Source organism: Hyaena hyaena, unplaced genomic scaffold (genome assembly GCF_003009895.1).
Source record: "Hyaena hyaena isolate Hyena2069 unplaced genomic scaffold, ASM300989v1 scaffold_189, whole genome shotgun sequence".
Classification (NCBI taxonomy): domain Eukaryota; kingdom Metazoa; phylum Chordata; class Mammalia; order Carnivora; family Hyaenidae; genus Hyaena; species Hyaena hyaena.
The window spans coordinates 2,155,638-2,177,073 of record NW_024080821.1 but is presented as its reverse complement, the minus strand read 5'-3'; the positions used below and the strand labels follow the sequence as shown (position 1 = coordinate 2,177,073).

General features: G+C 53.4%; 1 protein-coding gene across 2 annotated transcripts in view; it reads right to left on the bottom strand.

Annotated features, from left to right (window-relative positions):
• The window catches only part of MSI2 (musashi RNA binding protein 2), a 387,255-nt gene that overhangs the window by 6,704 nt on the left and 359,115 nt on the right, over positions 1 to 21,436 (bottom strand). Inside the window, exons 12-13 of one of the 2 annotated variants that reach the window (XM_039241135.1) lie at positions 2,896 to 3,104; positions 832 to 904 (exon numbers count right to left, since the gene is read on the bottom strand). In XM_039241135.1, the coding sequence (XP_039097066.1) occupies positions 863 to 904; positions 2,896 to 3,104 (251 nt within the window). In that variant the 3' untranslated portion in view covers positions 832 to 862. The remainder of the gene's footprint in view (positions 1 to 831; positions 905 to 2,895; positions 3,105 to 21,436) is intronic. The other variant, XM_039241136.1, reaches the window with a different exon arrangement.

The following is a 21,436-nucleotide window of genomic DNA, read 5'->3' as shown; positions in this document are numbered from 1 at the left end:
AAGAGCAACAGATACTCCTTTTCCAATGAAGACTGTGGCAAGAGGCTCCCTCACTGACTGCCCCAACCTCCCCTTCTCCTCCACTCCGCCCCTTCCATATCCCCATCAAAGTGATTTAAAAAATGTTTAATTAACTTGAGCTCAGTTTAAAAGGTTAGGAAACTGGCAGGGATCCAAATCCACCTTACGCAGGTGATGTCGTTTATTTAATTTGCTTTTCCTGCGGTAATCTGGATAATTACTCAGTAGTTACTGGCAAAAATGTTTTCTTTTCACTAAAAGATGGAGTCTGGCTGTTTTGACTGCATGAACCCCACTGGCTGAAGCCAGCGAGCTCTGGGAGACCAAAAGGGCCCAGGGACCTAAAAGGCCATCTCGCAGGACTCTGGAGGGGTGGGGCCCTGTCGCCCCCCCCCCCCCCCCCCCCCCCCCCGCCCCCTGGGGCCTGGCCGAAGCCCAGGGTTTTCCTGCCTCCATCCCCTTCGGACAGGCACAGCCCCCAGATCACCTTCCAGTTTCCTACTCTTGATCGTATTTCAAGACGGAGAAAGATGAGGGGTGGGGAAGGCAATGAAATCAAAAGAACCAAATCAAGAAGAAAAAATAAAAAAGACAGTAAGGTAAAAAAGGGGAGGGTCATGATTAAAGCCGGAGAAAGGGATGAGAGAGTAAAAGACTGGAGTTCTGGCCCCCACCCCCCTGAAAAGGGGTCGGGGCAGAGGAGAGAGAGGGGCGGGCGCGACGAGCCCAGGCGCGCGTACTTGCACGCCCGTGCGCGTGCACGTACGCCACGCCCGGCGGGGCGGAGACGCGTGGCAGGGAAGGTAATACCTCAGAGTGGGATGGCAACAGAAGCACCTGCTCAATGGTATCCATTTGTAAAGGCCGTTGCAATCAAAGGTCCCTAAAATTGCACAATTGTTAAGGTCATCAGCACGCTATACACGGGAACAGATTATCATATTCTGGGAAAGGAAATTATCTCTAGGACTAGACTGTGGTTGCCAGCATGAATATGTAATTCTGAGACACTGCGCCGCGCCATGTGGGGCCGGGGGGCCATCCTCCCCGGCTCCGTGCCCTCCGGCCCCCACTCCCCACCCCCCAGCCCCCAGCCTGTGTGCTCACCCCGGGGAGGGAAATCGAGAGCCAGATTCGGGGGGCTGGGGGGCTGGGCCCAGAGTGATGGGCGCTGCTGCCCTGAACCCTGGAGGCCAAGGTAACCGTGTCTGTGCCCCGCGGTCCCAACAGCTCCAGCTGCGGAGAGAGCAAGCCCTGCGCAGACACGACGGGAGGCCGCCTGTGCCTGTTTCCGAGAGGCGGCGACAGCACACGGGTCAGAAGACCCAGGTTTTCAAGAACAAATAGGGCCTGTGTTTCTGTGCGCTGAAAATGGAAAAGGGTCGTGCTCTACACGCGGTGATGGGTGCTCTCCCCCGGACGCGGCTTCTGTGATTTGGTGCTGCGGCTCACCGGGGGCCTGACTCCCCGGGCTGCGGGCTTAAGTGACATCGGCTGGGGAGGAGAAATAAACAAGGACCCAAACTGCAGGGGCAGGGGTGGTGGCAGTGGGCGTGAGAGAGAGAGAGAGAGAGAGAATATGTGTGTGTGAGAGAGTGTCTGTGGGTATATGTGTGTACTAGAGTGTGTGTATGTATATGTGAGAGAGTACGTGTGTGAATGAGAGGGAGAGAGTATGAGAGCGTGTGCGTGTGTGCGAGAGAGAGAGGAAGAGAGAGGACGTGTGTAAGAGAGTATGTGTACATGTGTAAGGCAGCATGTGAGAGAAAAGTATGTGTGCATGTTTAAGGCAGCATGTGAGAGAAAAGTGTGTGTGCATGTGTTAAGAGTGTATGTGTGCACCTGTGCGTGTGCCCGTGTGTGCGCTGTTTCCAGTGCCGGGAACGGGTGCCTCGGTGGCCCAGACTGTCTGCACTTGCCGTGTTCTCTCCAGCTCAGCCCGAGGCGGGGTCCTCCTGACAGGGACGGGGCCTAGAGCAGCAGACACCCCCAAATCGCCCGGAACCCAACTGCCTCCATGATGCTGAGGTCGGCTAGCACTGAGGGGGGCCAAATTTGTTTCCCAAATGGAAGGGACAGCGAGCGAGTGGGCTCAGGCACATTCATGCTCACACACACCAGGAGGGGGAAGAACAATACAATCTGAAAACAGCATGCAAATCTGTTAAGCAAATTTCCATTGCCTGGATTAGTTAGATTATAGAACCACAGAGCATTACAAATATCAAATGCGTTTGGCCTCTGCGGGGCTGCAGCTAAGGAACGCAATGGGGACTTACTTGGAACCTGGAAACTAAGAAACATTAGCAAAGGGAGCCACCTGGGAGGGAGCGTGAACCCCACACTATGTCCCAGGGCCAAGCACTCGCTGCCTCTGGACCTCAGGCCCCGGGGCCTCTGTCCCCCAAGGTTGCTATCCTGAGGTGGGGGGTGGTCCCCAAGCTCGGACTTCCCACGGCCCACCCGGCAGTCTCCGGAAGGCAGGGATCAAGCAGGGGGCTGGTACCGAGCACCTGTTATGGGCTAGCAGGTGACACATCCCAGTTCCATGAACTCTCTCACAATCTTTGGAGGGAGGCGTACCTCTTGTCATCTTGTAGCCAGGGACGTGAGGTTTATATACAGATTGGAGGTGACAGAGTGGGGATCTGAACCTGACCTTGCCCGTGCTCCTTCCACGCCATCATCACACGGCCGCCAGCCGGTTGCTCAGGCAAAATCTAAGCGGAGCTCCGGCCCTAGGTGGCTGGTGCGGTGAGCATGGGGACCCACTGCCCTCTCCTCAGCCCCCACCCCTGGGCCCTTCTGGTACACTCTCCCACGGGAGACGGGTGGGCAGGAGGCGGCGGGAGGGCCAAGGAGGCAGGTACTTACAGCTATGCCGTGGCCGAAGCCCGAGCCCGGCTGTGGGCTGGCCGCGCTTATGTAATTCCCCACTCCGGAGTCCTGGCTCGCAGGGCCGTACAGATCGGCGACAGGTCCTGGGCTGTTGGCCCCCGGGAAGCCTCCGGGCCGCGCGGGGTTGGAGCCTGCCGGGGAAGCGGGCGCGCCAAAATTCGGTTGAGCACTGTAGCTATTCAGGACTGGTGTGCAGAGAATAGAGCTGGGTATGAGGCCAGAAGCCAGGCATGCACCGGTCATTACAAGCCAAACACTCGAGAAAAACAGCTGAGGCCCAACTTCTAACACTCAACCAAGGCCATGCGAAAACATCAGCAGGGACTCAAGAATACTCAGCCCAGGCTACTACTAAGAAGCTCGGAGCTCCAAAAATAGAGAGAATAAAAAAACAATCATTCAACACACTACAGCAACCAACCCGAGGTGCTTCACTGCCCACCAAATTATCACGATAGAAATAGAGATATATATGGAAGAGAGAGAGGAAAGGAGAGAGAGAGATTTTTTTTTTTCACATCTGAATTGGTGCTCATGCAGTCTTGTCTAGGTCTGGGCACGTTGAAACAGCATTCACATCCCATGCAAACTACAAAGGAACTAGTTTTAGACTACACATTGTGTTAATATTGATATTAAAACGTGACAGGAAACAAAGCAATTTGTGTCCAGGAAAAAAAAATCTTTGGGGAAGGGATTTTAAATTTTTTGTTTGTTCGTTCCACTTTTTCTTATTTGTTTTTGGATCCATTTAATGACAAATTTGTATTTAAAAAAAAAAGACCAAAAAAGATCTCCATTCTCCAGCCCCCCCAACCACGTCCCCCCTCCCCACTGGCTACCTCCTCCCCCCACCCCCACTTATAGCCCTGTATGAAAGTCGTCAGTACTGAACGTGGTCGGAGGATGGGATATGTCATGGAAAATTTGGGCATCTTGACATAACCGTAATGATGGTGGCAGGGGTCCCCTTCTGGGGTGGAGAGCAGGGGATGGAGGGAGGGGGTGGGTGGGGATGGCGAAACTAGAGGCCTGGGCCGAAGCTGGGTGAATGTCAATGGTTCTACAGGACACCCCCACACTCACCTCCTGCAGTAGAAGGAAAGGGGGGGTTTAAACTTTTTTCCTTTTGTTTAAAAAAAAAAAGACAAAGAAGTATGAATGCAGAGCATACTGACTGAGCCAATTCACAGCTAACGCACATCAGACTGAAATGCCTGCTTTCTGTTCGTTACCCTCGTATACATACACTCAGACTGAGACCAAGAGCTAGGAACGCACCTGTCCTCAGAGAGGAGACGTCACAGCCACAAATCCTGACAGTGCAGGTGAGGAGGAGCAGCTGGAGAGCCTGCCTGGGCCCTGAGCTTTAGCCCCGCCCTCCCCCCCCTCCCCCCCCCCCCCCCCCCCCCCCAATTCCATTCTTTCTTCTTCAGTTACAACCAGGTTACTTTTGTCTCATCTTTTCATTTCCCCTTGGCAGCTTAAACTTTTTCTTTCCAACATGGGAGGCAAAGTATTTTTTTAAAAATCGTAAGAGTAAGTTCTCATTGATTTTGAAAGCTGATTGTGAGTCTGGGGCTCACCCACGAGGAAGAACCAGATGAGCGGGACTCCAAGGGGCTGCTTCTCACTACAGTCTTCTCCCCCTGCTTGCCCTGGCATCTCCCTCTCTGCCCCATGATCAGCTGCCTTCAACACCTGCAGCCCCACTCTGGGCTGCGGCCTTGCCCCAGAGAAGGGAAGAGACGGACCACGCACCCAAGCCAGGCTGGCAGAGACTGCGATGGGGCACGAAGATAGAAAGGAGATCCAACCAGCTGCGTCTGGCTCCTGACTGAGCAGAGAAAAGGGAAACTGATACCTCGAGGTGCCCTGAGGCCCCCTGGAAGCTGAAGCAGAGAAATGGGTAAACCAGCCGATGGAGAAAACAGGTTAAAGAGACAAAACGTCACAGAGGCTCAGAGCAAGTGAATGGCTGATTTTAGAATGTACTGGCAGACAAAGGGGACGGGAATTTTGAATACCGAAGATTAAACTTGCAGATAACATTTGGCCTTTCTCACCCATGGAGGCAAATATCAAGCCCAGATATTCAAAGGCAGTATTATCTTGGTCTGACACCGTTTTTCCTCTGGGCTAAGGAAAACGGAGAGCTCAGACAGTGGACTCCTGGTTTACCCAGGCAGCGGACCCCTGCTATGCAAAATAATAAGCCAGTTCTGTTTCAGGGTAAAGAGAGGCTAGGGGAGGGGGCCCACAAGGAAAGATGGAAAGATATTTTTGGCTTCTTGCTCCTCTGGCCAGAGGAAGATGCAGGAAGACTGTGGGTAGGCCCACCTACCTAGGGGCTGGGGAGCAGGGGGGTTTGGGTCTTGGATCTTTCCATCAGGGAGAGCCACCCAGAAACCAATCCAGCCAGCAGAAGCAGCCTTAGAGACAGGAAGTAGCATGCCCATAGAAGGATGCTGTCCAGAAACAGCCCCCTCTGTGCGATTAGAAGACAGAGGGCTCGGGGTACTTGCCCATCCCGCTACCTCTCTCTCTGTTCTGTGTGCCCGGGGGCCTACAGCTTACCAGCCTGCCTGAAGGGATTTCACAATACACCGCTCCTCTTAGCGTACAACACCCCTCCCCGCTCAGTCACCTGCCAGCGAATGACACTGTGAAGAAGGCACCCTATTAGAATGCAGCTCTAATCCCCAACTCCCATATCCTCATAGTGCCCGCCCGATCCCTGCTCAAAGTCACCTTGCAGCTCTCCTCCCAGCCACGGGTAAAAGACGGGGGGCCGCGGGTCCCCGCCAGAGGGCACAGTTGGCAGACAGTAGGCACCCAGTGCTGGGCTGGGGGGCCAGAGGAGCCACAGCTCAGTGCTCTGCAGCCAACAATTCCCTCCTCATCTCTCTGTAGGCAGAAGACCCCGGCTCCAGAGAGCAGGTTAATGTCCCCAAGGAAGCCATCCGGACACCTGCGCATCTCTGGGCAGGCTCCTAGCAAGCGACGGTCACTCCCTGCTCAGGAGAGAGTGGGGAGCGCCACTTTGCATGCAGACCTGTCAGCAGCTGCACCTGGCAAGGCATTAGGGACAAAATAGGGTTCTTCTTTAGGGAAGTTCCTACTGATCACTAGCTGGTACAGAGGAAGGGGAGTCACTGAAGGACATCTCTGCCTCTGAGCTGTGACCTGAGAGGCAGGACGAGAAAGCAGAGAAAGCAAGACACTGAGTCCCTGAGCTGAGGATGCATTCTATGGAAATCAGCCTTCAGGCAATTCTCATTAAGTATGTTGGTGGAGGGTGCCTTTGCTCCAGCAGTGAGCCTCACTTTGAGAGGCTGGAAATAGTCCCACAAGCCAGGCTGGGTCAGGAAGAGGGGACTGGACATCACTCTCAATGGGCAAGGGTACCCTGTCTACTGCTCAGATACAGAGGCGTGCGCACGTGCATGTGTGTATGTGTGTGTTGGCATGTGTTGCTGAATAGACAGTGCTGTTTTATAAATTGGGACGTTATGCCTCCTGTCCCAGGAAAGGACACCGTCTTGCAAACATGCTGGCATTTTTGCAGCAGGAGGTGTGAGTGTTAAGTGGCATGGGGCGAGTCTGGCACCGGGCTGGCAGTTTGGGGGGGGTCGCTGTGGGGAGCAGGGCTACCTCTCCATCAGCGGCTCTGGGCAGCATCCCCAGCAGTTTAATCCCAGACAGGTTCCTCCTCACCCCTCACCCCCAGCCCCAGCCCCAGCATCCTCTGGGCTTTCTGGGCCCAGGCAGCCGGTATGCTCAGGGAAGCAGCTGTGGCATTGAGAAAAGGAACACTGGACTTGGAGTCAGAAGACCTGAGTGTGACCCCGGCCCTGACCTCAGGGCTGTGTGCCTTGGGGTAAACCCCTCACCCGCCTGAGTCCCCATCTGTACCATGTGAGTGCTGTCTGCCTTAGTCTGCCTCTCAGTGGCTTGCGGTGAGAAAGAAAATGGTTTCCAACTTGTCAAGCTGAAAACTATTTTTAAAATAGTTGTGTAAGCAGAGCCCCATAAGGCAGGTACCATAGGCAGATTTAGGAAAATCTGATATAGGAAAATACAACTCACTGGCCATATAAATCAGGAAGTGATTTACAAAGGGGCCCACTTCAAGTATCTGGTGCGTTTAATCCCACTGGACCTGATGAAGGACTCTGAGACAAGGGCGGGGGACAGGAAAGCAAGGATGTGGAACCTCACTGAGGTCAGCAAGAGGAGGAAATGCATCTGACTTAAAGTTAGAGTTGGATAAAAGGAGGAACTTCTTGCCTATCACAGGAATAAAACACCTCGATGGCTGGTCCAGGAAAGCCCAGAGACCTTCACAGAGGTCCATCCTGCAGGCTTAGAGCCTCAGCTGGAGGGCCTGGATATAAAGCTCGTGGGTACGAGATGCAAGCCCAGGGAGATGCTTGCCTTCCAGCGGGCACACAGTCTGCACGTGGCTCTGCCCAGCTGTGGTCGGAGGGGTTGGGTTGAGAGTGCAATTAGTCACCAGGGGTGGGGAAGTCGTAGGAGAGGGAGAATCAGAGCAGCCTCACTGTAGGTCTAGGAAAAGTACAGAAGCCCAGATATCTGCACGATGTCTAAGTGATGCCACTGGACCTGAGGCAAAAGCAAGAGCCCAGAGCCATGCGGGGTGACCCCCCGGGAGGGCATCTCTGTCTGGCTCCAAGGCCTGAAAACTGGATTATTACCGACCCAGAGAAAGGAGCTGTTTACCAAATCTTCTCTGGATGAGCTCAGCCCACATATCCGGGACAAGCCAGGGCGCTGCCAAGTCCCCAGGCTAGACCTACGTCCTGGCTTGGTGGGTCTCACATTTTGCCCAAGGGCAGGGCCAGCCCTCAAGACATTTTCAATCATCTGCCCTGCAAATTATCCGCAGCTGCCAGGTCTCATCTCAGTGGGGAGGCCCTGGTGGCTCATGGTGCATGTCCAGAGTACGTGCTGCTTAGGGCCAGACAAATGCAATGGTGGGCCCGTCCTCGCCCAGCCCAGTTCAGAAGGCAGCATGCTGCCAAAACAGAACTCATTACACCATGCATTTCAGGGCCAAGGGGAAGGGAGTTTCACGGCTCTCACTCCCCACCCCCAGCTCCCGACTGAATGGAGGGCTAGGAGCAGAAGCCCCTGTGATCTTCTTTGAGGGCAGGGCTGTGTTCATTCAGCACACTGGGTTTTAGGGGTTTTGTTTGTTTTAAAGAATGTAAAGAAACTGAAAAAGGAATGAGTGGAGGGGCTGCATAGACAGGTGGATGCCAGAGAAAACGAGGTCAAAGTCACTGCCCCTCTCCCTTCATCTTGTCCATATTGTGCTTCTATCTGCCTTCATTTAAAGCTCCATGCAGCAGAGAATGTCTCCCATATTAGCAGGGTGCTCCTTAAGGCTAGGTATGTGAACAGGTGGGGTGCCCTCCGGGCTCTCACGGGGCCCTATGTTCTCCCGAACAAGAGTGACCTGCCTCTATTCCCCTACAACACTGGGTGCTCAGGGATGCTGGGTCCCCAGTGCCAACGGGCTGTCAACAGTGGAGGCCATCATGGGTCCCTCTTAGCAGCCAGCCACTCCTTGCTCACGGGCTCTGAAGAATGGTGGCTGGGCAGCCAAGGCCTTCCTGGGAACAGAGTTGAGGGGCCCCCTTTGAAGTCTCCGTGCCCTGTGGATATAGTGCCTGCTATAAACTAATGCAGATGGTCAAATGGGAAAGGTCAGCATGAAGAGATAATCCTGTTCCTGCTGACAGAAGGAGAAAAACTCAGCTGTGAATTACTACAACGCATCTCCAGCAGAGCAAGGGGCGGGGGTGGGGGGGTGGGGTGGGGATTCTAGGCCAGCAGTCTGCCCGGCCACTACATCCCAGGGATCCTGGCTCCAACCTGCCTTCCAGAGCTCAGCCTGAAGGTGGGAGAGATAGAGAGAGGGGACCAGCAATACATCCAACCTGGGAAAACTGTTTGACACACTAAATTAGAATCACATCAGTTCAGGGGCCCAGATGCAGGGACAGTCAATTTAATATACTATATATACGCTCTGCTAAAATTCAAGCGAAGGGAAGGAGAAGAAACACTTTAAAACTAGGGGAGGATTAAGAGAGTGACGTGATGATGTTTTCTTTTCCGTCTCGATACACAAACAAATATATTACCGGGAGGTATGAACACAGCCCAGTATCAACAAGCCTGGACACATCCAGAGATGCCTGGCTCATCTTAAACACCGCAGAGGACACACGGAGAGTGTCTGCTCATCCAGCGGGCTGACAGGAAAGTCAGTGTCACAAATACTTCAAATGTCGACTACTGCGGTGCCACAGTCTTAGAAGACTGCGGTTTCCACTTGCTCTCTCAAAACTGAGTGCGCCTTGGACCCTGAGGTTGACACTGAGGTCTGCCGGTTCACACTGCCACGTGTCGGGGAGGGAGCTGAGGGACGGCAGAACTGAGGATTAGGGACCGATAAGTTACATAGAATGGTCTAAGCTTCGGGTCAAATCACACCCCTCTGAAGAGATAACTTCACTCCCGGGCGGCTCTGAATCCCTCACATCATGTGCTAAGAGTGGAGATTCCTCCTCCTCCTCAGATCAGTGTGAGGAGAAAGCCCCAAACACCCAGAATGAGCCCATCTGAGAGCTTCGTGGCGAAGACTACGTACTTTATGTTGAGATACAATCTCAACAGAAAATAGCTCATTCTCTATCTTGATGCTCTTGCTAATGATCGGCCCTGGTCTGTGGATGTGCTTCCCCTTCACAAAGGGCCAGGCCAGGGTTGGTTGGGAAGGTAGGTGAGGGGAGGAGAGGCGTTAGTGGTTAAATGCCATCTGCTCAAGGTGTCAATTCGGGGCATGGCATAGCCTTGAAACCAAAGAAACCAGGCTTTGTCATGCATGAGAGCAAATGGAGTCGCTGTCAGGTTCCTGTTTCTCCCAGACCCCAAGGGTTCCAAGGGACAGACCCTGTTTGCATGTGTCTAAGGAAGAAGGGGGAGAGGGCCATCAGGGAAGGGAAGGCCACGCCAGGGCTCTCTGGGGTGGGCCTGGTGCTTGCTCTGCAATGCCTCCACCGCTGGAGGACCTCCTTCACCGCTGAAGGCAAGCTGCCGCGGCTCAGGACTCTGGTCTCAAACGCAAGCGGGGTCCAGGATCCCTCTCTGAAATAAATGGGTGATTCAACAGCGCCTTGGCCCTGAACCTCTAAAGCATCTCGGGAAACAGGAGCACTGAACCTGAGAAGCCCAGATGTTCATGGCGTGGCTGAAGCAAGCGGCTTTAACACTCACATCCTGCTGCCCCTTCTCTAAATGAACCGCTTTCAGACTCTAGGCCCACAGGGGTTAGAACTTGCAAGAGGCAAGATGGGGAGGCCACCCAGTAGCCACCGGCACCCATGAAACACGGCGTTGAGCCGGCTGGCCGCTGCACACGCAGCCCTGGGGGAGACAGGCCTCGGCCTCCACTGCCACCCGGCGGGGCAATGGCAAGAGGCCCCTGCTTCCGATCCCGGCGTCCCTGACCTGAGCACCGAAAGGAAATATACACAGGGAGCACAGAGCCAGGGAGGACTCCCTCTCCATCTCCGCCTCTCTCTCTCCCAAACAGTCCGGCTGCTCCAAGCGTCTTCTAGTTCAGTCCTGAGAAGGTCCCTTGCTTTGGTTTTGAGCTTGGGTCTGCATCCAGTTCTATCTTGTCAAAAAAGAAAGTGGTGTGGCTCTTCCCCATGTGACCCCGGCCACCCCCGGTGCTGCCGGGCTGTGTGTGCTCACTCACTGATTTCCAGCCTGCCTGTCCTCAGCCAGAGGTGTCAGGTCCTAGCTTGGATCTTGTGATTCCACTCACTGCAGGCTCAGTGGACCCCTTCTGCGTGATGCCCCAGAAATCCAAGGCCAGAATGACACACTTGTAGCATTCTTAGTCATGATGAAAGCTTGGTGAGAATTTGATCGCACCCTAGCCCAGTTAGGGAAGGTGCAGCAGGGGAAAGCCTCGGGGTCTCGGGGCACGAGGCACACAGTTCTAGAAGCTGTAGCTTCTAACGGTACCAGGCTGGAAAGGGAACTAACACTTACTGCGCACCTACTGTGTGCCAGGTACACTGGTAGGTGCTTAATACCATCTTTTTTCATGCCCGTAACAACTCGCAAGATCGGTCCTATGGCTCTGGGTTTTCGATGAGGAAACCGAGGGCTGGAGCAGTGAGGGAACATGCCTGAAAAGTGTCTGTAACAGGACTGAATGTGAGCTCGAACTAGGTCAAGGCAACTTCCCGGTGCTCTTCACACAGAATCCTGCTACTCAGCAGCCCTTCCCTACAGGAAGCCGTCTGACAAGACAGCTTGGGTTTATCTGGATCTTTCTTTGCTTCAGACAGGCTGCAGGGGCAAGGCACCAGAGCTCCCATGCTGGAGTGCCGGCTCCTGAGGGTGGGGGCTCTGTTGCTCTTTCCAAATTGGAAAGCTCCCTGGCGGCAATGTCTCCCCCATCAGACTGGGGGCTGCCTGGGGTTGGGCCATGCCCGCCACCTGAGATAGGGGGCTGGCTCTCTCCCTAAGGACTAGACCACCCTCCTCTGGGCCACACCGCAGAACAGGCCCGGCACAGAGTAGTATTGCTGTGGAATGTGTGACCAGAGGGCTGGTGTGGGTCCCGGAAGACCACGGCTTTCTGCTGAGGGCAGTCCTTTGGGGAGCTGGACTGCCCCCGGACTATCAGTATTTGCTGTGGGGCTTCACCACCAGGGGGCAGGGTGGGGAGGATGTCCAAAGGGCAGCCCCTTAAGGACCTATAAAAAAGGCTTTCCACTTGAGCAGCCTGTCTTTAATGATTATAAAGGCACAGGAGTTTAATCCATTTTTGATGTAAACGCTAATAGCTCTGTGTCCTTGAAGTTCAAAACGGGCGCATACATGTCACTAATTAGCCAAGCACGGAGTCATTCAGCTCCCTCTCATGTTTCTAGTTTCTCATGTTTCTTGTTTAATAACAAACAAGCTCCGACCTTACCAAAAGGCCCCCATTCATCAGATAGTCAAGGAGGGCAGCTGTTTCCACGTTTATGGCTGCTCCAGGCCGTCGGCTGTATATGTACATGCTCCCTAATCTCAGCCAGGACAGGCCCCGTCCTATCGGTGAGGACGAAGACCCCTTCAGCCTGCCCTGGAGGGATGGACTTCATGGCCTGTTGGTCCAGTGGCGGGCGGGACGGCCCCGGGCTCAGGATTCAGGCCACCTCTCCTTGGTCATGAGAGGAGGTAGGAGGACTGCCTGGCGTGGCTCTATTGATCCACGCGTGAGGTATGGATGCTGATAATGAAGTCACAGGGATGGTGTGAGACTCTGCATCTGGCAAGAACCTGCTGGTGCTTGCGTCCACGGTTACACATTGGACTTGATCAAGGGAGCTTGAACTATGACTGAGGCTTGGAGTTGACAGTGGTAGATTCTGATTTGATGGGTCTGCAGTGTGGCCCAGGACTTTAAAAAATTCTCCACGTGATTCTAACACGCCGCACAGTTCAAGAGCCACTGTGCCCCCAGCTCAGTCTTGCTCACCGACAGTAGCTGTTAACAGGTCCACCCTTATTAATAAATGCCAACCAGAGCGCCAAGTCCTAAAAGTTTAACCAACCACACCCAAGGATGGAAATTTAACAACAGATTTTTTTCAGCGATACACGATTGTGGAAAGATTTCTGTCCCTCCCACTGCCTTCATGCACGAAAAAAAAAATGCAGGACTGTTTTCAAATGCATTCTCATCATCTGGAAGCCCCTGACTTTCTCTCCACTCTTCTCAGCTCTTAAGGCACTGTCACTGTCACCTCCCATGACAAGGGATCTAGAGCTTTGGAAACTAGCAATATAGAGCTACAGAGTTGTAAGGTCCTCAAGCACCCTCTAGTCTGAAACCCTTTGCCCCCAAATCCCCTAGCCTGTGGAGTGGCAAAAGCTAGACCAGAATCACATCTTCCTGTCCCTGCTCTTCCCATGCTCTAATCGTCTTAAAAAATTGTTTATCATCCTTATCTGATCAACCCACAAGGCAACCCCATATCCTGGGAAGGTGAAGGGACATAAGAGAAGCCTCTGAACTGTTTCTGTCCCCAAGACCTGAGCATGGACTGCTGTGGGGCCAGTCCCTGAAGACGATGTAACCCTCCAGCAAGTTATATCCAAGCCGGACTTGTTTCTCTTCAAGTCAGGTGATCGAGGAGACACTGAAATCTCAGGGGCTGCCTCAGTGGAAGGTTTAAAGACTATTTCATGCACCTGGAGCTAAACAATCTAGACCCAGAAAAGTCAAACAATGTGTCCAAGGATACACCACAAAATTGGATCCTCCAATGTCGGTCCAGGTTTTTTGGTTTTGCCACTCTGTTTCTAGTCTTTTCTCTGGAGGTGGGCTGACATTGCCAGACCCTTCCCCTGGGTCAGTGCCTGACCCCTGACTCCGGGGCATCCTGAGTGGGTCTGTAAGACTCAGCCTCTCTTTCCCCCACGGCCTGGAAAGCCAACCCTCGGCAGGTTGCAGTTGAAAAGAACTTCTAGAAAGAGAGCCGAGAGCGGGGCTGGGCAGCCTTCGCCTCCCACAGTGCTCTACCACAGGCAGACAGGTTTGCGCTGATTGCTTACCACAGACCTGGACAGACCGTTTTATTAATATTAATAAGTAACCAGGAACAAAGGGCCCCTTTATTTTTAGCTTTCTCTAATTGCGTAGTAATTACTCATCTACAAAACAAATGAGCCCCTGCTCGCCGTTGCCATAGTACCGGGACCCAGCCTCGCTGCGGGACGATTGGCCGAGGATCCTGGTGCTCCCGCCTCCGGCCCCGCCCCTCCACGGCATTGGCCCAAAGCAAAGCCCCAGCAACTGGGTGGCCAATCCTCGGCTTCCCAGCGACCTTACAGATTCAGGCCTGGGCGCTCACAGGAAGCGATGTTGACTCATCCCTCCGGAGAACGAGAACGGGAGAAGGTCCGTCAGGCCCAAAGAGGCCCTCCCTTGCTCCATCGCCTTGTTTCTTTTGGGCAGTGGCTAACTTCCTTCAGGCTTTAGCTAAAGGCTCCTTTCAAATAATAATAATCACCTTCAGGCTGGCTCCCTCTTACCCGACCACGCCTCCTCTGGGCCTCCTTTGTCTGCCTGTGGTCTGAAAAGGATGTAGGGACCGGAAACCAGATCAGAAATGTCAGCCAAACCCAGACAGAACCATGACCTTAAGTCTGCAACAGCAGAAGCTGGGGCAAAAATGTGCAGATAATGCTTCCTGACGCCTCTTATAAGTGGTTTTGGGGTCTCTCTTCCCCCAAGGATACGGAGAATTAAGTTGATGGGCAGCGGCGGTGTTCTGTTGAGTATGTGTGAAGAATGCAGACCCCCGCTCAGGAATCCAAGGGGCTGGTGCGATGAGCATCTGCTGACACGGTTGAGAGCACTGATGTGACGAGACAGACCCAGGTTCCAATCTTGTCTCCACCACCTCTACAAGCCACCGTTTTAAAAATGTTTAAAAACGGGAAAGAGAATGATAGTGCCCTCATCATAGGATTATGAGAATTACATGGGGGTAAGGCAGGTAGGCTTAGCACAGTGCTCGGCATATTACTATTAGCATCATGTATTCTACTTGGCTGGGAAGTGACTCTAGCACTCTATCAATCACTTGGAACATCTCCTTCCCTTAAGGGACCTCCCGGACAGGGGTGAATGTTGAGATGCTGGCTGGAACCCTCCCATCCATGCTGTAGAGTGGATTTCATCGTGGCTCTCTCATCCTGACAGATCTAACTCCAACAGCCAATCATGGCTGTTCAAAAGCATGATTCGCCCACCTCCTGTGCTGCAGGACCCCAAGCTGGCAAGGGGAGACCTTTTTATTAATATTAATAAGCATTCAGAAACAGAGGGCCCCTTTATTTTCTGCTTTCTCCAACTGCATAATAATTACTCATCTACACTAAGAATGAGGCTGACTTTGCCTCCTGGAGGTAAATACAAACGGATGGTTTATATTGGTGGAGAAGGCAGGCACCACTCTGGGATATATGCAAAACATATTCCAGAGTCAGAACCTGCCTTTCATCCAGAAGACCTCACCGATCAGGAAGAAGGCTGAGGATACAGTGTTGTGTTGAGGAGGGGCACTCCAGCGAGGGTTAATCATGTGTGGCTTCCTGGCAGTCTGAGCCAATTTTAATGGAGGGAGCAGAGAGAAGGACAGAGGCTGCCATGAGGGCCCGGGAGTGGGAATCAGCAGCCCCAAGCAGGGAATGGGTAATAGCTTGTTGGCAGAAGCAAAGGAGAGTCACAGGAAACTGAGGCAGAGTACTGTGACCGAATGCCCCCCTACATCGGCTTGCTCCCCTAACCTTGCTCCAGATTGCAAACCCATCCCCAGCCGGGGGGATTAGGGAGGACAGAGCTGTGTTGTGGGGGGGGGGGGGGCTGGTGCCCAGCTGATCTTCCTTAGCTGGTTCTGTCCTTGCCAAGTTCCACCACCATAAAGCATATGACCTCCTTTCTCCCACCAGTAGAATGGTATCGATCTGGAGTTTAAGGTCTCCCAGGCTCTAGAGCCTGCCTCTACTTCATCGAGCCTATACCCCCACTGCCCATCAGACAGCCTGCCACTGTCCCCCAAGCATTGGCTGCTACCCCTCACACCACACCCTTTAGGATCTACTTTGAGTCTTGCCTCCTATCGGAGCTTCCCTGCCTGCTGAGTGCTCTCCGACCAGCCAGGAATGTGTTCTCACTGAAGACCAGCTCTTGTAACAATCGTGTGCCGTGTCCGCCCCAGAAGACTGGGAGCTTGTGGAAGGCATGGACCATGCCCTGAAATCCTGCATCCCACCCCAGACCCCAGAGTGATGCTGAGCCCACAGTTAATCAGCTAATGGGTAAGAGCAAAAGGCCGGAGACCCCTTATTGGGCAGTGATATATGAACACTTCTGGAACGTCTACTGTCCATGATCTGTCACTCATCTTCCTGCTTTTTAGTTTCCTCTAATCTAGCCTGCTGTCAAGGTCTAACATCCAGATCTGATGTCACTTCCTGGGTTCGGGCCTCTCCAAAGCTCCCGGGTGTGTGAACCCAGGCTCTTTTACGTGTCACCAAAGGCCCCCTGCTCTGGCTCCCCACGCCCCATCCCTACCCCACTGCATTTTATACTCTAGTAGGAGTGAACCATTTGCAGGGCTTCTGGTTTGGGCTCTGGTGGCTTTGCACATGCTGTCCCCCCTGGCTCCTGGGGAGCTCCTATTTGTCCTTTCAAAGTGGAGACAGTCACTCCCCTGTGAAACCTTCCCTGACTTCCCAAAGCCAATCACTTCCTCCTCTGTGCCCCTTCTGTTGCTGGACTTACGGCGTCATATTGTAAGTACCCGTTAGCCTCCCTGTGAGGCTGGGAGATACTCGGGGGGCAGAGATTGTGCTCTGTTTTCATCTAGGAGATTCCAGGGCTGTGGTGGGCTTCACGCTTGTCCACCTGGCAACAGGCTCCCTTACTCGCCTTTATCAGCACCCAGACAGACTATCCTCTGGGCATCCTTCCTTCTCGGGCTCTTCAGTTCGGGGTGTGGGGGTCATGGATCCCACTCCCGGTGACTGGTTCTCCCCAACCAGGCCTTAGCCAAATAGCACAAAGCTCTGGGGTCTGCAAGAATTTGAGACCATCTGACCCCCTCTTCCTCTAGACAGGCTGATATGAAGAAGGAAACTTGTAGCCATTTGGCACCACAGGGAAGCTAACGTGAAGACAATACTGGACAATACTGAAGCGAAAAGAAGGGCGGAACTAAGAGGACGGCAGACTCCCCTGCGCAGACTGCACATGAGGCCCACCCTTCCATGGACCTTCAAGTCTCCCATAACGTTTAACCAGGCTGAGTTGGGTTTTCTGATGCACCCCAAAGCTCCCTGCCTCAAGGCCCAGGACAGTGCCTGCCACGTGTAATAATAATTACTGTTGTTATACAGTCAATAAATAGCTGCTGAATTAAATTCCGTGGTGGATGTGCCCTGGGCCCAGTTTGGAAATCTACATCTGAAAGATGCGACTGTGAGGCACTGGGGCCCAAGTCCCCTGCGGACACAGCGCCGGCTCCGAGGCCGGCCCCTGGGCTCTCCCAGTGAAGCTCACATGTGCATGTCAGGGGCCTCTGGGCAGCAGGCGAGTACATCAGAAACAAACATGGTTTCTCTGCAGGGCCTCTTAAAGGGGGTGAAGTTCAGGGTTCACCCTTGACCAAAGCCTTGCTCTCTCAGTGACCGGCTGTGTGGCTTTGAGTAAGTCACACAGCCATTCGCAGATCAGCTTTCTCTTAAAAACAAACATGTAAAGCCAGGCCCGAACCTTCTGCCTTCCTGCCCGTCTCATGGGCTAGCTATGGTCATGGCCATCGAAACTCTGAAGAAACGTAAGGGACCATGATGCACTCAGGTCTGTGTTCCTTTGAGGACTCTCACCAACATGTGGGTTTGGCAGCTTTTGGGCCTTGCCACACCCTGCAGTAGCCCCAGCCGGCCCCGGGGGCAAAGAAGGGGTCCCTCTGCCCATCTCGTGTGCTTTACATGCTCCTTAGGGGCCCCACATCCCACCCCTCCTGCACACAAAAGGGCCTGGGCTCCTGAGCCAGTGTGAGAGAGAGGGCTGCCCAGCTCGGGGGACAGGCACAGATGTGTCACCCTCTGAAGATGATTCCACTGATTTAAAAGACCATTAACATTCCCCCACTCCATTCACCTAAGGATTAACTTATACTCAGGTCTGGGCTTCAAGACTAGTCACTAATTGCACTAGAGTTGATTTATCAAGTGCATGGTGTTTCCATTACAAAATTATTGATTACAGCTGATGTATTTTATCCTCAACGGGGCTGGTCCCAAAGCCCTTGGAAAATGAATGAAGCTGAGGTCAGCAGTGGGCAGCTCAGCACATTATTATAAATTCACTGGGGTTACTGAAATCCAATGCTGGACTCTCTCTGGTGAAAGACCCGGCTCTCCCAGGAACGAAGAGTTTCATGACAAACTGAGAAACGAGGTGCCCATCCCCAGAACACAAGGCCACAGACTGGGAGGCATGCGTTCGGTTGGGCAAGGTCTTTTGGGTAAGTCTGGCTGGTTGCAGCAGCTGGTCATAACAGGTCACGGATTTGCTCTCCCTCTGGGCTAGTGCACTGGCTCTATTCCACGGACACAGATGTGGCTCTATCCCAGTGAGAGGGCGCCCCCATGACCCTATGCCCACATGTGGCCATCTTGAGGCCCCAGGTCCCAGTGGATGTTTGCTGCTAGCCACAGGGAGTCTGGGTGGGAAAGAAGAGATACTGCCCTGCAGCCCTCCTTCCTGGACACTGGATCCTATTGATGGCAGTGCGGGAAAGCCATCTTCAGAAATGGAGGCAGCACAGTGATCCATTTTCCTTTTTTAAATGAAGCTGACGGGAAGCAATGCATCATGGGAAATCGGGACTCGCAGCAGGAGGGATCTAGATTCTCAGACCACTGCAGGCAAGAAATGTCATCTGACTTTATATTCCTTGGTGCCTGCCACAAAGCAAACCTTCAGTGCATGCTTGTAGAAAGCAACACTTGGAGACCCTAAAGCTTATGGCACAAACGATGCAAACAATTCCCGGCTCCCTCCGGCGGCTGGAGGGTTGTGTGGGGGACACTACTGCTCATGCCCCTCAGTCCCTCACACAAATAAGGTGAAGGCTGTCACGGGGAATGTGGAAACCATCCTGGGAGGGGTGGGACGGGCACGCCTGCTTCGTGAGCACCTGCATCTACCCTCCTCCCCAATGCGTTTTCTTTATGGTCCAAGTTCAACTAGGTAGTCTATGTCTTGACTTGCGTTTTACTTTTGTCCATTTTACCTACTGGCACCGAAACCTTTAGGATGTCTGGTCACAGGGTAGCAAAGCCGTCTTCCTGGCCGAGGCAGACTTAGGATTTGGGCCACTAAGGGGGATTTTTGTCCTCTCTGCCGTCTGCCCACCCTTACCCCCCTTCAGGACGGCTCTTCCCAGATTTGCCTTCCGGGGCCTTGTTCTGTCCCATGGCCACCTGGCCTGCTCGCGTGCAATCCTTGCTTGTGCCGATGAAGCCATGGGCTTCCACGTGCCGCTGCTCTCTGTGGAGCTGCCATCCCACGGTGACACCTCGCACTCTTTGGGGGAACTGCACGGACTCCGTGGCTTCCTGGGCTTCAGCCTCCCATAACAAGTAACTTCTACCCTGAAGCTTCAGATTCCTCTGGCGTCCTCCTGTGGCAGTATGGCAGAGGCCACCCACTGGCCTGACTTAAAGAGCACGTCCCAGGTTGGCTATTACTTCCCGTGCCAGTAACTTGTAAAGATCAGGGCCATCTCCCAAGGCTCTAAGAGACCTCTGGCACTCCTTTACAGCTTGTCACCGTTAATGTCGGGGAGATGGTGTGTCTGGAGATACTGATCGCACACGCCCCTGAGCCCTGCAGAGGCTGCAGGACCAGGGAGATGGAGGGAACTGTGGCCTCCTCTTTAAATGTCTCAGGGTCCTCCTGTCCCCTACCCTCCTCCTCCCCATGAAGCTGTGCCAGTAACCTCCATACTAGGAATGTCACGCTACTCCCCCGATCCCCCGCCCCCTGGAGAGCTCAAATAAAGGCGTCTCCTTTATCTTCACCAACCTTAAGAAGAAATGCTAACCTTCACTACGACCCAGTGCATTCCCTGTCTGCAGACCGAGGATCTTAAGATCTGAATCCCTTTCCCCGCCATGACTCATTTTCCCTCCACCCCAGGGACTAGACCGCACAGGACTGCCACGTGGACCTGTCTCCTTGAAGGGCCGGATGTGAGCTGGCAGAGGGCTCAAGGCGCAGAGGGCTTGGAGGAGCCTTGATGGTAGGCCTTAAGAAACAAGAGAAGACCTGCTCTGTTCAAGAACCATCTGAGGAAGACAAGAACAAGGAAGAACTTTCAGACTCCTCGCAATCCTGGTTCCGTTCTCTTTTGCTAGCGTTGGTCACTATCAACAGAGATCTCAGGAAGCCTAGGGCTGAGGGTGGTGACCCGGTGCTGGACCGGGGGAGCAGGGAGTGTGAGGGGAGGTGGTGGTGGCTGATGGCGAGAACATGGATCCAAGCGCCCCTTGGCAACGTTGAAAATATGGAGCCCCCTCTCTTCCTGGTCGCCCCACGCTATCCTTCAGACAGCCGTGCCGTGCCGGGCTGTGGCAGACCCTGTAATATCAACTCAACAATGCATGTTCTACAACTGCAGCTACGGCTACCAGAACATCTACTACAGTGCATGCATTTAGTTCAGTCCCACAGATACATACACTCTAAGAACAGGCAGGGGAGGTGTGAAATGTTTTACTGGACAACAGGTGTTTTGGAGTTGTAACTAATAAAAAAAAAATCGAAAACGAAAGTGTACAAAAAAAGACATTTCTTGAGAGTTGGATATGAGTTTGTTTCTTGAACTGTTTCATCTGAACAAGCAAAAACATGCAAACCAGCTGGTACTAACAGGAAGCTGGACACTGAGAGAGGATTAATAGGTGTGGACAAACCTTCCCGCTGAGCGTGCTCAGAAGAGTGTTTGAGAGGAGGTGTGCAGATCCTAGTGTAAGAGAGGCGGGAAAGTATGCCTCAGAGACACTCTCTCACCGCAGCCCCAACCAAGCAAGAGAAAAGACAACAGAAACATGACTCTCGCACTCACCACCACCGTCAGGAACTCATGTTACTAGATTGGAATAAAGCTGGCAAGTATAAAGTACAGTAAGGGGTCCTGGCTGGGGCCGGAGACGGGCTGGGGGTGGGCAGGGGGCTCAGAAGCTCTTCGACTGATACACAGACCCACCCATGATGTCACCCAGAAATAAAATAGCCTGAAAATCCAAACCACTTCCCTCACCTGCGTGTGGGTAGGGGGTGGGGGGTGGGGTCGCTTACCAAACTGGATTTAGGTTCGGGTGGGACATGATGAGGCCATTGGAACTGAATGAATACGATCAAAATAAACAAACAAACTCTCGACTGAGCACAAGAAAAGATGACATTTCAGACTCCTGGGTGAAGGTAAAAGAAAAGTGACCACTGCTAGTGAACTTATCTAGGAGTCGGCAGGGACTTCCCCTGGGGGGGTCACCTGAGCCCTGCTCACCTCAGATCGGGGTGACTTAAGGAAAAGGTGGGCAGGCTGGCCCCGAGGACTTGGCTGAGGTGGGTGCAGAGCTCAAGGCCCCCTGGACCTCCTACCCTGACACCATAGCCCTGACAGATGCGAGTTGCCAAGCTGAGCAAAATCGAAGCTGCTTCTTACCCCCACAGCCCTCGGTACCTCAGGAAGCTCCCCCAGTACGTCATAACATGGAAGAAAAAAAAAAACCCCAAAGCTGTGAAGCTAGACAAAAATGAAAGGCAAAATAGGGCCTTCCATTGGATGCCTAATCCCTGGACCAAGTCTGACAGCCAGCCCCTGGGGAGCAG